General features: G+C 42.0%; 1 protein-coding gene across 5 annotated transcripts in view; it reads right to left on the bottom strand.

Annotated features, from left to right (window-relative positions):
- The window catches only part of DIAPH1 (diaphanous related formin 1), a 107,898-nt gene extending 89,268 nt beyond the window's left edge, over positions 1-18,630 (bottom strand). For 2 of the 5 annotated variants that reach the window (XM_055285866.2, XM_055285864.2), the window contains exon 1: positions 18,346-18,630. In XM_055285866.2, the coding sequence (XP_055141841.1) occupies positions 18,346-18,462 (117 nt within the window). In that variant the 5' untranslated portion in view covers positions 18,463-18,630. The remainder of the gene's footprint in view (positions 1-18,345) is intronic. The other 3 variants (XM_055285859.2, XM_055285861.2, XM_055285863.2) reach the window with 3 other exon arrangements.
- Positions 18,631-18,839: the final 209 nt, after the last annotated feature.

The raw sequence follows: 18,839 nt of genomic DNA, 5'->3' as shown, positions 1-18,839 counted from the left end.
CTAAAAAGAGAGTATGACTAAACATTACTCTGAACACAGAGTACATTCTACATAGCAAAAAGTGTTTCTAATTCCTACTTCTGTGCCTCACATGGACAGTTAATCATGGACAGTAATTGCAAGAACCATGTGGCTAGCACACGGGAAATATAAACCCACACTGTAAGCCTCTATTTCATTACTTTCTAAAGATTTTGTTAAGGCTAAGTTGTAATAGACAACTACAATTATATTTGAGTTCTTGGCTAAATGGACTACCACCAGAACAGCACAGCTGAATGCCACTTGGTCCTTACACTCTGATGATTCTAGGAGGCCCAGGATCCCTGGGAACTACAAAGGTTTTTGTGATCTCGGCTCACTGCAACCTCCGCCTCCTGGGTTCAAGTGATTCTCCTGCCTCAGCCTCCTGAGCAGCTGGGATTACAGGCACCTGCCATCATGCCCAGCCGGGTTTTCTTATATGTATAATCACAACACAATTCACTAACTCCCTCAGTATACACTCCTACTTCTCTCTTTTCTGACATCCACCCTTGCTCATGGGCTAATTTAGTGTGAGGAACACGTTTAATGTGATAGGTAGAAGTCTAAGATGTCCCCCAAGATTGCTAGCCTGATGTACATACCCTGTATAATCATCAGGACTGTGAATATGATAGGATATCACTCCTCTGATTAGATTACATTTTATGCACAATTGATTTTTTTTTTTTTTTTTTGAGACAAGGTCTCACTATGTTGCCAGGCTGGCCTTGAACTCCTGAGCTCCAGCAATCCTCCTGCCTCAGCCTCCCAAGTAGTGGGGACTACAGGCATACAGCACCATGCCTGGCTCAGGCACAACTGACTTTTAAGAAAGGGGAATTATCTAAGTGGGCCTGACCCAATCCCATGAACCCTTTAAATCTAGAGGTCAGAGACACAAGGATTCAGGATGCCATTTCTGGCATGAAGGTGGAGGGGGCCAAAAGGCAAGGATTATAGGTAGCCTCTGGGTACTGAGAACAGTCCCCCGGTGACAGCCAGCAAAGAAATAGGAACCTCAGCCCTATAACTGCAAGGAACTGAATTTGGCAAACAATTTGAATGAGCCTGGAAGCAGATTTTCCCCCAGAGACTCCAGGTGAGAACTCAGCCCAGCCTGACATTATGATTTCAGCCTTGTGGCTGAACCCAGACACACAATCCATGCCAAACTTCTGACCAACAGAACTATGAGCTAATAAATGTGTTTGTTTTAAGCTGGTAAGTTTGGGGTGATGTTATAAGCAATAGGAAACCAACACATTAAGCAAATTGCTGAACTCTGGAATTTATCTAGAACTTCGCTAAAGGAAAAGGCTCATGAGTCCTGATTTTTATTTCTGGCTACCTAGAAAACTACAAGTATGATTTTGAGCAAACAAGTTTAATTCTTCATGCTTCAGTTCCCCCATTTATTAACCCCCCACACATACCTCTTATGACCACTGAGGTCATAAACAAAATGGAGTGGTGAGAGATCATTCTGTAAAGGCAAATGTGCTACAAGACTTCTTGTAAAATACACACCTGAAGATAGACTAGTGGATGCTTTATGCCAACAGTATGGCATAAGGAATAATCTATTCCTTGTCTATAAATTATACACTTAGCCACAATTATTACACAAAAATAACAAAAGGACTCACTCAAGCCAGGCTCTAAATATTTTATACTAGAACTCCCTTTTTTTTCATGTCCTTTGTAGGAACATGGAAGAAGCTGGAAACCATCATTCTGAGCAAACTATTGCAAGGACAGAAAACCAAACACTGCATGTTCTCATTCATAGGTGGGAAATGAACAATGAGAACACTTGGACACAAGGTGGGGAACATCACACACCAGGGCCTGTCGTGGGGTGGGGGGAGAGAGGAGGGACAGCATTAGGAGATATACCTAATGTAAATTACGAGTTAACGGGTGCAGCACACCAACATGGCACATGTATACATATGTAACAAACCTGCACGTTGTACACATATAACCCAGAACTTAAAATATCATAAATAAAAATAAAAAGTAAAAATAAAATAAAAACAAAATCTTAGACGCAGAAAAAAAAAAAGAACTCCCTCTTTTTTGAGATGAAGTATCACTCTGTCACCCAGGCTAACGTGCAGTGGTGTGATCTTGGCTCACTGCAACCTCCGACTTCTAGGTTCAAGTGATCTCCTGTCTCAGCCTCCCGCGTAGCTGGAATTACAGTTGCATGCCACTATATCTGGCTAACTTTTCTATTTTTTTAGTAGAGAAAGGGTTTCGCCATATTGGTCAAGCTGGTCTTAAATTCCTGATCTCAAGCGATCCACCTGCCTCAGCCTCCCAAAGTGTTGGGATGACAGGCATGAGCCACCGCACCGGGACTATATTATAACCTTCTTAACAGAACATTTGTTGTAACTTTTTCTGTGAACCAGACTAAATTGCATGAGGGCAAAATCATGTCTTATTCAAATGATGTGGCCCATATTTTAATAAATACATTTTTAAATTAGCATCACTATAGGTTTAGGAGCATCATCCGAAACAGTATATTTATTCTTTCATTACTCTATTCAAATCGAGAAAAGTAAGGAAAAGTTTCAAGTCAAGGTATATGACAGTACACTATGATCGTTATGAATAGTTCAGTAAACCATCAGATCAAACCTTCAAGAGTAATGTCTTTCCTTATGAATGAGACCAAGGAACCTTGACTGGAGCCCACAGGACAATAAGCCCTCAATAATGACAAAGTCTACCTATGGGTAAAATGAGAAATAAGTATCACTACAGCCAAAAAAAATTTCCTTTCATATCCTAATCTACCTACTCAGAAAGAATAGGTAAGGTAAAGCATATGTCACTTAGAATCATGCAGAACAGAGAGATAAGGGTCCAGCTCTGATTAATTTCTTTATTCAGGATTGACATAGTTCCTTAGGGTACTGAGGCAACAGAGGATCATAATAGATTGAGGCCTGATCTAGCTTTGCCACAAAAAAAAATTTTTTTTTGGCCGGGCGCGGTGGCTCACGCTTGTAATCCCAGCATTTTGGGAGGCCGAGGCGGGCGGATCACAAGGTCAGGAGATCGAGACCACGGTGAAACCCCGTCTCTACTAAAAATACAAAAAAAAAAAAAAAAATTAGCCGGGCGTGGTGGCGGGCGCCTGTAGTCCCAGCTACTCGGAGAGGCTGAGACAGGAGAATGGCGTGAACCCGGGAGGCGGAGCTTGCAGTGAGCCGAGACTGCGCCACTGCACTCCAGCCTGGGCGACAGAGCGAGACTCCGTCTCCAAAAAAAAAAAAAAAAAAAAAAAAAAAAATTTTTTTTTTTTTGAGACGGAGTCTCGCTCTGTCGCCCAGGCTGGAGTGCAGTGGCGTGATCTCGGCTCACTGCAAGCTATGCCTCCCGCGTTCACACCATTCTCCTGTCTCAGCCTCCCGAGTAGCTGGGACTACAGGTGCCCACCACCTCGCCTGGATAATTTGTTGTATATTTATACAGACAGGGTTTCACCGTATTAGCCAGGATGGTCTCGAACTCCTGACCTCGTGATCTGCCTGCCTCGGCCTCCCAAAGTGCTGGGATTACAGGCGTGAGCCACTGCGCCCGGCCTTTGCCACAAAATTTATCACATTTCCACTAAAGGAATGTAAAGTCAGGGTAAGCTTTTAAAAACTGACCACAGTTTCAGTCTTCCTATCTCTAGAGCTGTGTTGTCTCAGAGGACTAGTATGAAGAATAAATAATCAAACAGATATAAAGCACTTTGTTTTGCAAAGTACTTTGTAAAAGTTAAATAATATATGATGGAACCACTGAAACTGGCTAGTTTCCCTTCTTCATTCCCACCCCTTAAACAGAAGTCAGTTAGAACTAGAGAAAATGAAATAATGGACAACTTTAAATGCACAGAAGAACTTTCCCTTCCATTTTCAAGGAATGGCCCAAAGACAACAACAATTGAATCAATATTTTATCTAGCATTTACAGAGAAACAAACTAGATTCTGACATCACCCTTATTGGTGCCTGCAGCCTACACAGGGGTTGTGTAGAGTTGGAGTACCCACTTCAAAAAGAAAATAAAGGAAAGAAAAAGGGTACCTCAGAGGAAAGGAAGTCTAGGAGAGGGGCACAAAATGACCAGGAATTTAAAAATATAAACTATAAACCTAGAAAAGCTAAATGTGTTTAAGGGAAAGAAGGCTGAAGATTACCTAGCAGTCCCCAGAAATGGAAATGATAGGCTCATCTTCTCCATGACCACTGAGGAAAAAGTGCTGAAGGATTAGGTAAGACTGTAGCAGCTCCTCCATTAGGTTCACAGTGCCTCAGCAGCCCCACAGCTAAACTAAATATTGGAGAGTTAAACTCATTAGTTCCACAATGTATACATATATCAAAACATCATGTTGTATACCATAAACAATTTGTATGTCAATTATACCTCAATAAAGCTGAGAAAACATAAATAATAAACTTGTTAGAATTCATACAACAGCCAACAAAGGAAACACAGTAGAAGACAGTCCAAGATATTTTATTCCTAATTAAAAGAGTTCTATCAATCTACCCCTGCCTTCCAAAATCAGCATTTTTTCCTAACCCCACCCGGGAGCAATGAAAGATTCTAGGCAGTGGCCAATGTCAAGCACAAGTTAGAAATGCCGTATAAAGAACAGTAGTAACTGTAGTCCATTCTGTATTTCAATAATTTGCTTATAAATGTGAAATAATCTACTTACAAATGTAAAGCAACTAACTTTATGTCCTGCACAACTGTCTAAAACTGTTGGTGAGTCTGCTTTCCAATAAACTTTATTTCCCAATTATAATTAAAATGAGGGGAAAGCTATCTTAATATTAGAATTGTATCCTCTAACAGGTCCAAAGTATCACTTCTCTAATAGTCCAAGAAAGCAAGTATCTTGGGGAAAGGGAAAAAGTAACTTTTTGCCTACAGCTCAGCTCATCCTAAAGCCCTGCAACTGGCAGCCCGCATCCTAGGTAGTTGATAGCCCAGAGGGAAGGAGGAAAGGCCACGCCGGTTTCACTATTCCAGCACAGCAGAACAGGTAGAAACCAGGCTGAGGATGCCACATTCCTCCAAGTCCATCCATACAAACTGCCAGCCCTTGCACTATAAAGCACACATGGTTTGGGCAAACAAGCTGCCAATAGAGAAAGTGCTCAGAGTCTGGAAGTCCTACTTTCCTATCAAGTATCACAAGGTGTGGCAGGCACACCGGTATCTTCTGCTCTTCACAAGGTGAAAGCCAGCATGCATAGTCTGTCATTTGGTGAGAGAACAGTAAGCAAACCTTCCTTCCTTTCAAACATTCTAAGGTTCCAATACAACTTTTGAATACATATACAGGAAACAAAACATAATGTTAACCAATTTTTCCAAAATTTCAACATGTTTCTCAAGCTTCAAATATTGATACTTGCTCTTCCTTTCTTACTAGGCTTTCCCTCTGCTGCCTGAGCTTAGAGAAGACTGTGATCACTCCTTTAAAAAAAGGGGTGTTGTCCATTCATTTAGAAATAGTCAGTGACTCAGGAATGCTGTTTCCCAATTGCCGTAGCAACTGTCTTCTCCTCCCATGTTATGATGTGAGTAGCAGGACATCTACTCTTCCTCGAGGGTGGGCATGTGTGTGACACACCCAAAGCCTAGCAGACAGCAGGAAGTTTCTGCAACTGCTACCGCTTCTACATACAGGCACCAAGTATGAGGACATCTTGTTTTAAATCCCATTCCCAAAGTCCTTTCATTTCTAAATAATCTCTTTTTTGTATCCTCACACCACTCCTGAATACCCAGAAATAATCCTACCCCTACTGACAACCGCTTAATTAATCCAACAATTATACTACTACTCAAGAAGCCAGACTTGATCCTCTGAAACCATAGTAAATATTTTCTGGCCTGGTACACATTCAGAATAAGATTTTGAAAAAATCTTAGGGAGGAGGGGAGAAGAGCATGAAGATGAAATCTTATTATTTCTCTACCACCAGAAATATAAGCAAGTGTTAAAATAAGGTTGTTCTGATACTTCTAGCAATTGTACTTGTGTTGAACTATGTTCTAACACAAACACACACAGAATTTCATGCCAAAGTACTTAGGATCCAAAGAAACTTCCATGTATCATGTACTGTTCTCTTTGGTTCTAACCATTAAAAAAAATTAATTTCTGAAAAACAAAGTATGGGACTGTTTTACTCTTTTTATATACATTTGTATTTTCTTAGAAAAAAACTATCACTTTTAGAATACACATACATTTCCATTTCAAATTAAGGTGGCAATTTTCAAAGATTAGAAAGCTGGAAAATTTTTATGACACTATTTTAAAAGCAAAAAACATCTGTAAACTATAAAGGCAATGTTGTAAAAATATCTGTGCATAGAGATAATGACTAAAATATACAAACACTATGTAAAATAAAAATGAAAAATAGAAACTTGGGGTTCTTACATATTGTTTCAAAAATATGTATGTGTTTTCAAAAAAAAAGCACACAAAAAATCATTAGCACATCATCTAAAAGCAAAACATCATCATCCAATTACCATATGCAAAATGCCTATCGGTATTTACTCTTCTCCAGCGGTATTTTGCTTAAGGAAACATTCTAGACAAGGCACAGTTACAAAGTTTAGGTATGACAATGCAATGTGAGAAAGAATACTGAGAAGAATATTGGTGGAGTCTAAAACCTAGGTCATCTAATTATACGACTTTGAGCAACTTAATACCACTAGGCCTCAGTGTCCTCCTAATTTTAAGAGGCTGGGTCATATCATTTCTAGGGTCTCTTCCGACTCCCTTAAAGACTGTACTTAGGTACTACTGCTCTTTTTGAGGGCAGCCCAATGCCTGCTGCTTGCCTGATAATACGTATCCTACAGTGGCTTCTCACCACTTCTTCTTGCGGTTTCAATCACAGGAAACAGACGTCACCCACAGACCTAGAAGTAAGTAACGAACAGCCCTGGCGGATGCAAAGAGCTGCCAACTAAGACCAACTCCCATCTTTTAAAAATACAAGAATCAAGAAAGAAATCACTAGAGACCTCTAAGCCTGACACACATCTTTCACAAAAACTAAGAAAACTAAATATATCCCTCTAGGCCCCATGCAAGATGAAATAATTTTAGAATAGTCCAAAACTATTTTGCTTCTATGGCCAAATGAAGGAACTGAAGGAATTCTTATAGCTCTGGGTGGGAGTATATGTGCTTATGAAAAAATGGTGCACTCCTACTGCCACTAGTACTTTTTGTGGATATCCAGACATATCCTGAGGACTTGAAAACTCTTCCTTGTTCTCTTCTTTTAATATTCAATGTAAACCTTTCTGCAGCCATTAAAGATCATATTAACAGATTCAAATAATATGGGAACTTAGCAATTATTCACTTTAAATGTATGTAACAATCCCTAAAGGCACTGAGTCAAATCCTGCTTTCATTTTTATTTATTTATTTTGAGACAGAGTCTCACTCTGTCACCCAGGCTGGAGTGCAATGGCATAATCTCGACTCACGGCAACCTCCACCTCCGGGGTTCAAGCAATTCTACTGCCTCAGGCTCCCGGGTAGCTGGAACTACTGCTGGGCACCACCACAACTGGCTAATTTTTGTATTTTTAGTAGAGATGGGGTTCCACCATGTTGGCCAGGCTGGTCTTAAACTCCTGACCTCAGGTGATCTGCCCACCTAGGCTTCCCAAAGTGCCTGCTTTCATTTTTAATAATAAAAGTTGATAGCCTTATACTATGTAAAATAACGTAGAGTTTTTTTAATCCTACAGACATGTTCTTTCATTAAACACAAGTCAAAACTATCTCTCTCTCCAGAGATAAATAATAATCTCTTCTCAACAGAGTTCTTCTGGTCAGGTATAGTTACATTAGTGATTCTCTCTGCCCCATAGTTACTTTGGTGAGAGAGAATTAATGTTTTCAAAACTGTCAGTCTCCTATATTAGATCACAGAAACAGAGCGCCTTGAAAATAATCAAGATTCCCAAGGCTATTTAAAAAAAAAAAAAAGGAAGCAAACCTTAAGATGCGAAAAAAGAAAAAAGAAAAAAAAAAGATTCCCAAGGTTAACATTAAAACTAAAATATAAAATACATAAAGGATATTAACTAACATGAGCTAAATACTACCACTACTCTTAGAAACCTTACAATCTAGATGGGAGATAAGACCCCAAAATAAGATATAAACATATATTTTTGCATTCAAGAAAGACAGAAGAATACTTCAAATAAGTATGCAATCAAAAGCTAAATTGTACTGTATTAGAGAACATTTAGAAGAAACAACAGGTCCCAAAGATAGACTCGGATTGTTTCCACAATGGCATTACCCATCTGAGCCCACAATTTTCTTATACATCCTTGAGATCCAGCTGAAGAGTCATATCTTTTAAAATCTAGATTAATTTCTGGAAGTCTAAAAACATCAATGTATTAAAATTGGTAAGGACTGAAAATCAAATAAACTAAACTTTTTAAACTCCATCTAAGTAGCGGAAATAACTTGCTGAAAACTGACCTTAACGCTATTCCTTCTTGGATATTCCAACGTACTTACTGTCACCACCACATATCACATGGCCAAAAATGGACATCAACATGTATTACAATCTGTTACAAAATGCTAATTTTCAATCCTGCTTTCTGCAGGTTTTTATAGAAAGGGAACCTTAAAGCCCTTACCAGGAATAAAATGATTTCTATGAAGTGGCTTTACCTTTCTTAAATGGTTCTACTAAACCTCATATAATTGCTATAATCAGGCCATTTCTCTTTACTACAGCCACATATTCACACCTAAGCCTTTGTTCTACTGCTCCCCATCTCATGAATTCTTTCCCTCTCTACTCTGCCAAATCTTGGATTTTATTCAAGGCCCAGTCATATCCCCCATCTTCCAGGAAGCTAAGTAACACTGCCCGCAATTACATTCTGGGTCATTTACAGTATCTGGGGCATTAGCAGAGATGTTAGAAATGATTCACAATAACCCCCTAATTTTACAAGAGATAAAAAGATGAAGAAAAGTAAAATAACTTGCTTAGAGTTCACATGGTTAATTAGTGGTAAAGACACAACTAAGCAGCTACATATGGAAAGAATAATTCAGACAGGGTGGGAGATAAAAGTTCTATTTCTAGTTTTAAATTTGGACAGATCACTTGTCTAGTCAACATTTCTTAATCTATAAAGTAAAGGGGTTGATAGCTGGGCTCAGTGGCGTGTGCCTGTATCCCAGCTACTCTGGAGGCTGAGGTGGGAGGACTGTTTTGAGCCCAGGAGTTCCAGGCTGCAGTGGGCCATGACTGCACCACTGCACTCCAGCCTGGGCAACAGAGTAAGACTCTGACTCTTAAACAATAAAAAATAAAGGGGTTGAATTAGATAATTCTTAGTATCCTTTTGACTCCAGCATTCTAAGATTTTGAAACTTAGGCCTTCTGTCAGTCCAGTAGCCTTTCCACTTAATTCCCTCACTTCTATGAATTTCCACAGCATTTAAAGTCTAAGATCACAGCCTTAGAGCTTTTTCTATCCCTCTTTTATAGACGTGGTTGAAATTACAATTTCTTAAAGAGCAAGAACTGAACCTGATAGGACACTCTCAAGACTTCTTGGTCAGTCTTTGGATCTAGAGTAGATACGTGTAGACTCAGGAAATCAAGAGAAACTCTGTTCCCTACTCCTCACCACCAGTCACCAGAAACAAATCCCAGTTCCAGGTACTTGGACCTCTGTGGCAATGTCTTAATTATTAACCACTGGCAAATAACTGCCAGGTCTAAAGAACAAACTTCAGCAGTTCCCAGACTCAGAAGAGATCCTGGTTATTAGCCATTTGCAATCATTACAACAGTCAAATTTCAGGCGCACAAACAGAGGTCTTTAAGAATACCAAACGTCAAATTTAAAATATAAAAAGGATAACTATAGAGATGGTCTAGTAACAGCTTCCCCTTTCCTGTAACATTGTTACCACTACTTGTGGCTCTCAGCAATTTAAACAACTAAAACTCCTGACAGGTGATGCTGTTAGAGCGGTTCTACTTACGAAGGAGATACAGTTACATTAAAAAATAATAATTTAAGCATCATCCTAATAACTCATGAGCCAAGGGAAAGATAGGTTTTGCAAGCACTATAACAGCTATTTTTTCATGCCTACAAAAGGTTTAATTAAGATTCTTCCAATGGCTTCAAAGTCTAAATTACTAAATGCAAAAAACAGGCATTTAGCCACTACGCTTTTTACATCTAAGCCTAGTACTTTTTTCCTGCCAACTGAACTCTAGGAGAATCCAGTTCATTTTAATAGACTGTAGATGACCAAAGAACTCTAAGGGAACACCACCAAAATTTTCTAAGAAATTCCTAGCAGTGAATACTCTTACACTGCAGTCCAGTTTTACACTGCAGGCACAAAAACTGGACACACATAAACTGTCAGTACAATGTAGTGAATAAGTCCATGAGTTTTGAATCAGCTAGGCCTAGGTTTGAATCCTAGCTCTGTCACTAACTAGTTCTACGTCTTCAAGCAGGCTGCTTGATCTGAGTTCGTTTCATTACCTATAAAACGGGAATAATAACAGTACCTATTTTATAAGGTCAATGTAGAGATTAATGAGATAATAACTCTAAGGCTCTTTAGCACTGCACTAGGGATACAGTTAAGCATGCAACAAACAACTGCTTTTATTACTGCTACTGTTACTGTTATTATTCCCTATCCTAGTCTGGAATGAATTAATTTTCCTTATCTATAAAGATGCTAAACATTCATTAATATTTATAAACAGGAAGACTGGCATTACACAATCTGTAGTATACTGAATACAGGAAAACAAAAGGTTGCTACCACCGCCACCTAACAGGAAAAAAATGCTTCCATGATAAATGGAATGAAAGTCCCAAAATCCTTTGCCGGGCGCGGTGGCTCACGCTTGTAATCCCAGCACTTTGGGAGGCCGAGGCGGGCGGATCATGAGGTCAGGAGATCGAGACCACGGTGAAACCCCGTCTCTACTAAAAATACAAAAAATTAGCCGGGCGTGGTGGCGGGCGCCTGTAGTCCCAGCTACTCGGAGAGGCTGAGGCAGGAGAATGGCATGAACCCAGGAGGCAGAGTTTGCAGTGAGCCGAGATTGTGCCACTGCACTCCAGCCTGGGTGACAGAGCAAGACTCCGTCTCAAAAAAAAAAAAAAAGAAAGTCCCAAAATCCTCAGAGTATCAGAAATGTTCTGTGTTGACCACAGGTGACAATTTATATCCCAAGGTGAACGTGTGGAACTAACATATGCATGATAGAAAAGAGGCAAATTTAAAAGCTAAATCTATACAAGTTCTAGAAGAAAAGAGAGCAGCCGAGCACAGTGGCTCACACTTGTAATCTCAGCGCTTTGGGAGCCCAAGGCAGGAGGATCACTTGATGCCAGGAGTTTGAGACCAGCCTGGGCAACATAGTGAGACCCCATTTCTTTCTTTCTTTTTTTTTTTTTTTTTCTGAGTTGGAGTCTCGCTGTCGCCCAAGCTGGTGTGCAATGGCATGATCTATGGCTCACTGCAACCTCCATCTCCTCGGTTCAAGCAATTCTCCTGCCTCAGCCTCCCGAGTAGCTGGGATTACAGGCACCCGCCACCACACCTAGCTAATTTTTGTTTATTTATTTATTTTGAGACAGTCTCATTCTATCGCCAGGCTGGAGTGCAGTGGCACAATCTCGGCTCACTGCAACCTCCACCTCCCAGGTTCAAGCGATTCTCCTGCCTCAGCCTCCTGAGTAGCTGGGATTACAGGCGCCCACCACCACACCCAGCTAATTTTTGTATTTTTAGTAGAGACAGGGTTTCACCATGTTGGCCAGGATGGTCTCGATCTCTTCATCTCGTGATCCGCCCACCCTGGCCTCCCAAAGTGCTGGGATTACAGGCGTGAGCCACTGCGCCCGGCCTAATTTTTGTATTTTTAGTAGAAACGGGGTTTCATCACAATGGACAGGCTGGTCTCTTGGCCAGGCTGGTCTCAAACTCCTGATCCTCGTGATCCGCCCACCTCAACCTCCGAGTGCCGGGATTACAGGCATGAGCCACCATACCCCGCCTAGTGAGACCTCATTTCTACAAAAATGAAACATAAAAAAAATTAGGCCAGGTGCAGTGGCTCATGCCTTAATGCCAGCACTTTGGGAGGCCAAGGTAGGAGGATCACTTGAGCCCAAGAGTTCAAGACCAGCCTGGGCAACACAGTGAAACCCCATCACTATAAAAAAAAAAAAAGAAAAATAAAAAAATCAGCCAGGCATTGTGGTGCATGCTGGTAGTCCCAGATACTCCAGGAGACCAAGGCAGTTGGATTGCTTGAGCCCAGGAGGTCGATGCTGCAACTGAGTTGCCACTGCACCACTGCACTCCAGATTGGGTGACAGAGTGAGAGTCAAGCAATAGAGAGCCAATTTCTTCAATCTTTTTCCTTTCAATCTCACAGCTTCTAGCATATCTGTTCCTTTTATATAATCTCTTTCTACTACTCCAACCATTCCCAAGATCCGAAATTTAGTAAAGGAAATGTAGAATCCAAAATTTCTGCTCCTCCTCCTCCACTTGTTCATCCAATTTCTATCTCTTAGCCCCTTGATGTTTCCAACCTACAACTGCAAGAAGTGACTGTTGCACTGAGTGGGTGTTTGGACTTGATGACATTCAAAGTCCCTTCCAACTCTGAAGTTTTTTTTTTTTTTTTTTTTTGAGACGGAGTCTCGCTCTGTCACCCAGGCTGGAGTGCAGTGGCGCGATCTCGGCTCACTGCAAGCTCCGCCTCCCGGGCTCACGCCATTCTCCTGCCTCAGCCTCCAGAATAGCTGGGACTACAAGCGCCCGCCACCATGCCCAGCTAATTTTTTCTATTTTTTTTAGTAGAGACGGGGTTTCACCGTGTTAGCCAGGATGGTCTCGATCTCCTGACCTCGTGATCCACCCGTCTCGGCCTCCCAAAGTGCTGGGATTACAGGCATGAGCCACCGCGCCCGGCCTAACTCTGAAGTTTTAAGGGTACCATTCACAGTAAGATTTAATGTAATTACAGGTAATGTAATTAAAGTAAGAATTTCAAAGTTGAAAGAAAAATGAAAGTTATCTTGTAATCAGTGGTAAAATTCATTAAAATATTGGTCTATTTCTCTTTTCCTTCAGTAATTCTTTCACTTCCTTAAAAAGGGTTTCTTGATCCTAAGAAATTTGTTTAAAAAAAAAGGAGAAAATACAGTAAAATATGTTCATAGTAATTATTCTTTACTTTTCAATTTTAGCTTAAAGGTTTTAAGAAATTTTAGTATCAACAGCTTCTGACTGCCCTTAATTCCCCAAAGGCCTGGCTATTCATAGGGCTCAAATCAGCCCCCACAGAAGTAGGAAAGGAATAAAAACACAGGGAGGAGGTGACAGGCAGCCAGGAAAGGGGAGAGTGTGGCTTTGTCTCACCTAACCCCAAGGAGGGGCAAACATCCAATGCTTTGCTGGTAGCACAAAATGAATTTTTTGCCTACTGCTTTCAAACAAAGGTAATTGAGAAAAGGAGGCTCAACGAAAAAAGAAAACCACTTAAGTAATACAAAGTTTGTTTCAAAATGGGGATTTTTGTAGCCATGAATAATTTCAGCTACTGAGACATAAAAAGGGATATATAAACCTGCATATACAAACTCTTTGCTTCTCTATTAACATCTAGTATTTATCAATAAAAATTATTTTAACCTGTTCTTCTAAATCATATGTGACATATAACTTATCTTTTAAATCTCTATTACATTTCATGGAAGATCTATAACACTCCCCGAGAATAACCTGGCAATACATTTATAAAATACCAAGGGCCTTGGGGAATAACAAAAGGTTATTCTACGACACAGGAAATAAAATTATTCTGACCCATGCACCCATCAACAAAATTAAATCATGTCTCACTATTTTCTTAGCTTTCATAATAAACATAATTTACGGGTCATAAAATTTTCAGCTCTTTTTAAAAAAAATTTACCAACTCTCCCAAGGCAGAGATTTTAATTCTAAGGCATTCCCTCACTTTCACCTCCTGTGAGGGAGAATTTTCTTTGACAAAGCACAGGTAACCATACCAAGTAGACTCACAATCTGTCCTTAAGACAAGGCAGGAAGAATGGCAGAAATTTTTAAGCTATTATTCTGTCATCTCAAACATCTCACTAACATTCCTGTAGGCTCCCCTCCCTCTTTCCAAACTAAATAATCCTTGCATTTATCATCTGTTAAAAAAAAATGTGTGCAAGCGCTCTGTATATTTTTCAGTTTTCTGCAAACTTTCGCAAAGCTCTCTGTATATTTTTCAGTTTTCTGCAAACTTTTGGATTAAAGTTAATGTTTTAAGAGGATATAAGCAGAAATCTGCACGAACAACTCCACTTCTTTCTGCCTGGCATCTTTTAATTTCTCTCCTTTTGGACAGGAGTCTACAACTAAACATTTATACTCTATTACTTTGCATTTAGAAGACTGTGTAACTGCAGCATGACCATAACTCAATATAGGCATCTAAAATTAAACAAATTTTAATAATTTTAATAATAGTAAAAATCATTCTCTTGGCTGGGCGAGGTGGCTCACACCTGTAATCCCAGCACTTTGGGAGGCCGAGGCTGGCGGATCACGAGGTCAAGAATTCGAGACAAGCCTGGCCAACATGGTGAAACCCTGTCTCTACTAAAAATACAAAAACTAGCCAGCTGTGGCAGCGCACACCTGTAATCCCAGCTACTTGGAAGGCTGAGGCAGGAGAATCACTTGAACCCGGGAGGCAGAGGTTGCGGGGAGCCAAGATCGTGCCACTGCACTGCAGCCTTGGACACAGCAAGACTCGTCTCAGAAAAGGAAAAAAAAAAAAAAAAAAGGGCCAGGCGCGGTGGCTCACGCCTGTAATCCCAGCACTTTCGGAGGCCGAGGTGGGCAGATCACGAGGTCAGGAGATCGACACCATCCTGGCTAACACGGTGAAACCCCGTCTCTACTAAAAATACAAAAAAAATTAGCCGGGCGTGGTGGCAGGCGCCTGTAGTCCCAGCTACTGGGGAGGCTGAGGCAGCAGAATGGCATGAACCCGGGAGGCGGAGCTTGCAGTAAGCTGAGATTGCACCACTGCACTCCAGCCTGGGCAACAGAGCGAGACTCCGTCTCAAAAAAAGAAAAAAAAAATCTCTCTAATCCCACACCAAAATTCATGTTTTACAAAGTTATGCTCCTAGTTAAATCAGGAAGCATATCACTTTCTCAATTATATGAGAATGCATGCAAAGTCTATTAAATGCAGGAATACTCTGCAGCCTCCTAACATCCCAGGTCTACTTATTCCCCTTAGGTATATTTTGGAAATCAGTCTATTTGACACCCACACTGATCACTGCTGAAAAGTCAGAAAACCCTCTGTTCACCTAAAATTTTTATTTTCCTTCATCTTGACTTGTGATAGGAAATGGAATAATGCTGGAGAAGGGGTATGCTCATGGCCCAGGAGAAGACAGACTCATGAAGAACCAAGGGGTAATACCAGGCAGCCTGGCTTCAGCCACTCACTGTCAGCACTTCTAACAATCATGTGTTTTTAAAAGATGATGCCTAACCACTTTTAAACTGAGGGTCCATCTCCTTTCCACACAAGATGCCTCAGAGGGTAAGACCAGATCTTAGACAATTTGTGAGCTCTGTGTTCTCATCAGTTAATCCGTATTTAGAATCTGCATAAGCCAGGAAAGGTATGTAGCAGCTAAAGGAATTATAACCCCTCAAATGCAAACAACCTTCGGGCACACTTAGTCCAAACCAGTGCAGTTTTATACAGTACATTCTTAATGGAGTTCCAGAGGACACATACTTTAGAAAAGGTGGAGGTGGCAAAAGAGCTTTGAGTTCAGTTTTAGCCTATAGTTCAAGAAAACTAAGTCACGGGTATCAAAAGCACACCAGCAATCTTGCCCACTCCACCCACCCACGTATACATACACAGACACAAAGAGAAGTGGATTGCAATGCTCCTCCTCATCTCTCATTTCCCCAGAGTTCTCATAAAAAGAGCAAGAGGAAGAAAGAATATTCTGATGCCTTGAGATAGGTTACATTTGGCAATAAAAGGGTTAAGCAGCACTACTTTCCTAGAAACCTTCCAATTCCGTAGCTACTAATGCAATTTTCCTCATTACCTGAGTTATTTAGTTTTAAAAATTCAGCAGATTAAGAGTTAAGACTAACACCGCAGAAAGAAAAGAGAACTCGGTTCAGCTCCACCCTCTCTAAAGCAAATACCAACAACCCTGAGCCAAATCCATTAAACATATAGAAGACTTCATGGACATTCCAAAAGACAGGTGAAAAGGGGTTGAGCTTCCTCAGGTTTCTCACCTTACAGTACCACACATATAGTAGACTTCACAAATTCGTGAAATAAACAATTGTTAGATAAAATAGAGTACATATAAAATTCTACTCAAGACATGAAAACAAGTCACCGAGGTCACAAGTCAGCAGCAATAGCTGGAATTCGGGTGAGGAAGGTCAAACAGTACTCATGGAAACAAAATCAAAACAAAAAGATACAGAAATAGAAGGAATATGAGCCCTAGAACTTAAGTTTTGGAAGGAAAGCTAACGGGGGGGAGGGGTCAATTCTTATCCTAAAGAAACATACAAAAATGCTACTTTAGTCACCAAAGGAGGAGGGGGTGTCAATACTCTTAACGTTGTATTTCTAGGGGGGGGAAAAAAAGATGTTCACCAGATAAAAACAGATGGTTACTGACATCTCGGATATCACTGGAAAGGGCAGTCCAGGAGCACTTGGTCTTGCTAGAAATAGGAAGAGATGAGTCACTATTTTAATCCTATTTAGAATTAAACACCTAACCCTCCAGGGTTAACATCTCAACCCTCTAGGTCATAAAACAACATTTTCTTCCTGTTTCCACCGCTTTATCAGTTTTCTTCGCAAATTTGTGGAGCTGGGTCAAAATGTTGGGAGGTGGGACGAAGAGTTACAAGCCATTTGTTTAGTAGAAAGATACACTAGTGTAAGGGCATAAATACCTGGAAGAGAAGACAAAAGAGCTACAGTTATAACTAGCTATTATAATGATCATCAATATCCAAGACTCTTCCTCTCCTGGACAGTGCCCCGTATCTTACAAAGCTTTTATAGCAAAAAGCAACCAAACGGCTCCCTGGAGAGAGGTGTTGGTGTGGGCAAATGGGAATGAAATATGATAGGGTTACATGTATATCAATATTCCTTCAGACTCGGATTGAAAGTAACTGGCACTTGAGGAAAGCTTACTCTTCTACAGGCACGCAAAGGGAAGCCAATAGTCGCCTTGGGGCACAAGAGGCAGTAGAAAAGGAGTTGAGGAGACGGTTATCATGGGAAATGTATAAAAAACAATTCAATTACAAACTTCTTGAACTCGCAGTCCAACTTTCTTCCCACAGGAGAGGTTTATCACCATCCTAGGTCAAGAAGGGCATAATCATGAGAGTTCTAATCCTCTGAAAAGTGGTAAGCAACAGGGCAAACAGAGAGGTTCTCTGGATAGAGAAATACTGGTAAACAAATAAACGTCATGCCCCAGTGACCATAGGACCTGGGCAGGAGCCTATTCCTGTAATCGCAAGGACAAACATCCAAAGAAGGACGGGGGTAGGGCTCAAGTCAGGTAACATTCCTGAGGGGAAGGATTATCAGGTGACACCGGGCGGAGGGCCCACGGGGGACTGGGCGGGAGGAAAGTTAGCAGGTAAAAAGGATCAATCATGGAGAAGGAAGTGACCTTTAGGAGAAGGAAATACGAGAATACAAAAAAGGTGTAAGGTTAAGAATAGAAAATGGACCCAGAAGAGGGGACCAAAAAAGAGGAGGCGTGTTCGGGTACTGGAGGAAGAAGAAGAAAGGAAGTGAGGCTGAGAGGGGAGAGACTGGGCTGAGAGCCGGCCGGGGATATGCGGGCGGGAGGGCAGAATGTAAGGGCTGGGGAGCGAGGGAAGCCCCGAGGTGGCCGGAGCAAGAGCCGGGTGGGACTCCGGGGCTTCCCGAGGTCCCGAAGGGAGAGGATGTCGGGCTGCAGAGCCGCGGACCGAGCGAAACAAGGAAAGGAGGCGCGGGGGCGGCTCCCCAAAGCAGGGCAGGCGCCCCAGGGGCCGGCTGCAGGGGTCCAGAGGGCAGTTACGGGGCCAGGCAGGAGCGGGATGGGAGGGACACTCACAAATTTCTTAGATTTGCCGCCGTCGCCGCCCGCCGAAGGCAGCTCATCTGGGCTCCGGCCCTTCTTCTTGTCCCGGGTCCCGCGGCCGGGCCCCAGGCTCCCGCCGGGCGGCTCCATGTCCCGGTTCACGCTGGCTGGCGACCCCGCGCCTACGCCGCTCCCGCCTGGCAGCTCCGCGTCCGCCGCCGCCCAGTCGCTCTTTAGCCAGCCGCCGCGCCCCGCCTCATTAGCATGCCGGGCTGCGCGCGCCTCATGAATATACAACGACGACGCCTCGCTCCCGCCCGCCTGCCCCACTTCCGCCCGGACCCGCAGCCCCTACCAATGGGGGAAGGGAGAGGGGCGGAGGAAATCCGCGGAAGCGCGCTACCTGCCCGGCGGACCTAACCATTCGGACCCACGTGGGGGGGGGTGGTGAGTGGGCGGTGCAGCTCTCCGCGGCCGCGGCTGAGAGCACCGCCCCCTGGCGGTTGGAGCAGCGCAGGCCTCTCGCT

Source organism: Symphalangus syndactylus, chromosome 7, assembly GCF_028878055.3.
Source record: "Symphalangus syndactylus isolate Jambi chromosome 7, NHGRI_mSymSyn1-v2.1_pri, whole genome shotgun sequence".
NCBI classification, from domain to species: domain Eukaryota; kingdom Metazoa; phylum Chordata; class Mammalia; order Primates; family Hylobatidae; genus Symphalangus; species Symphalangus syndactylus.
This window is presented reverse-complemented; position numbering and strand designations above follow the sequence as displayed.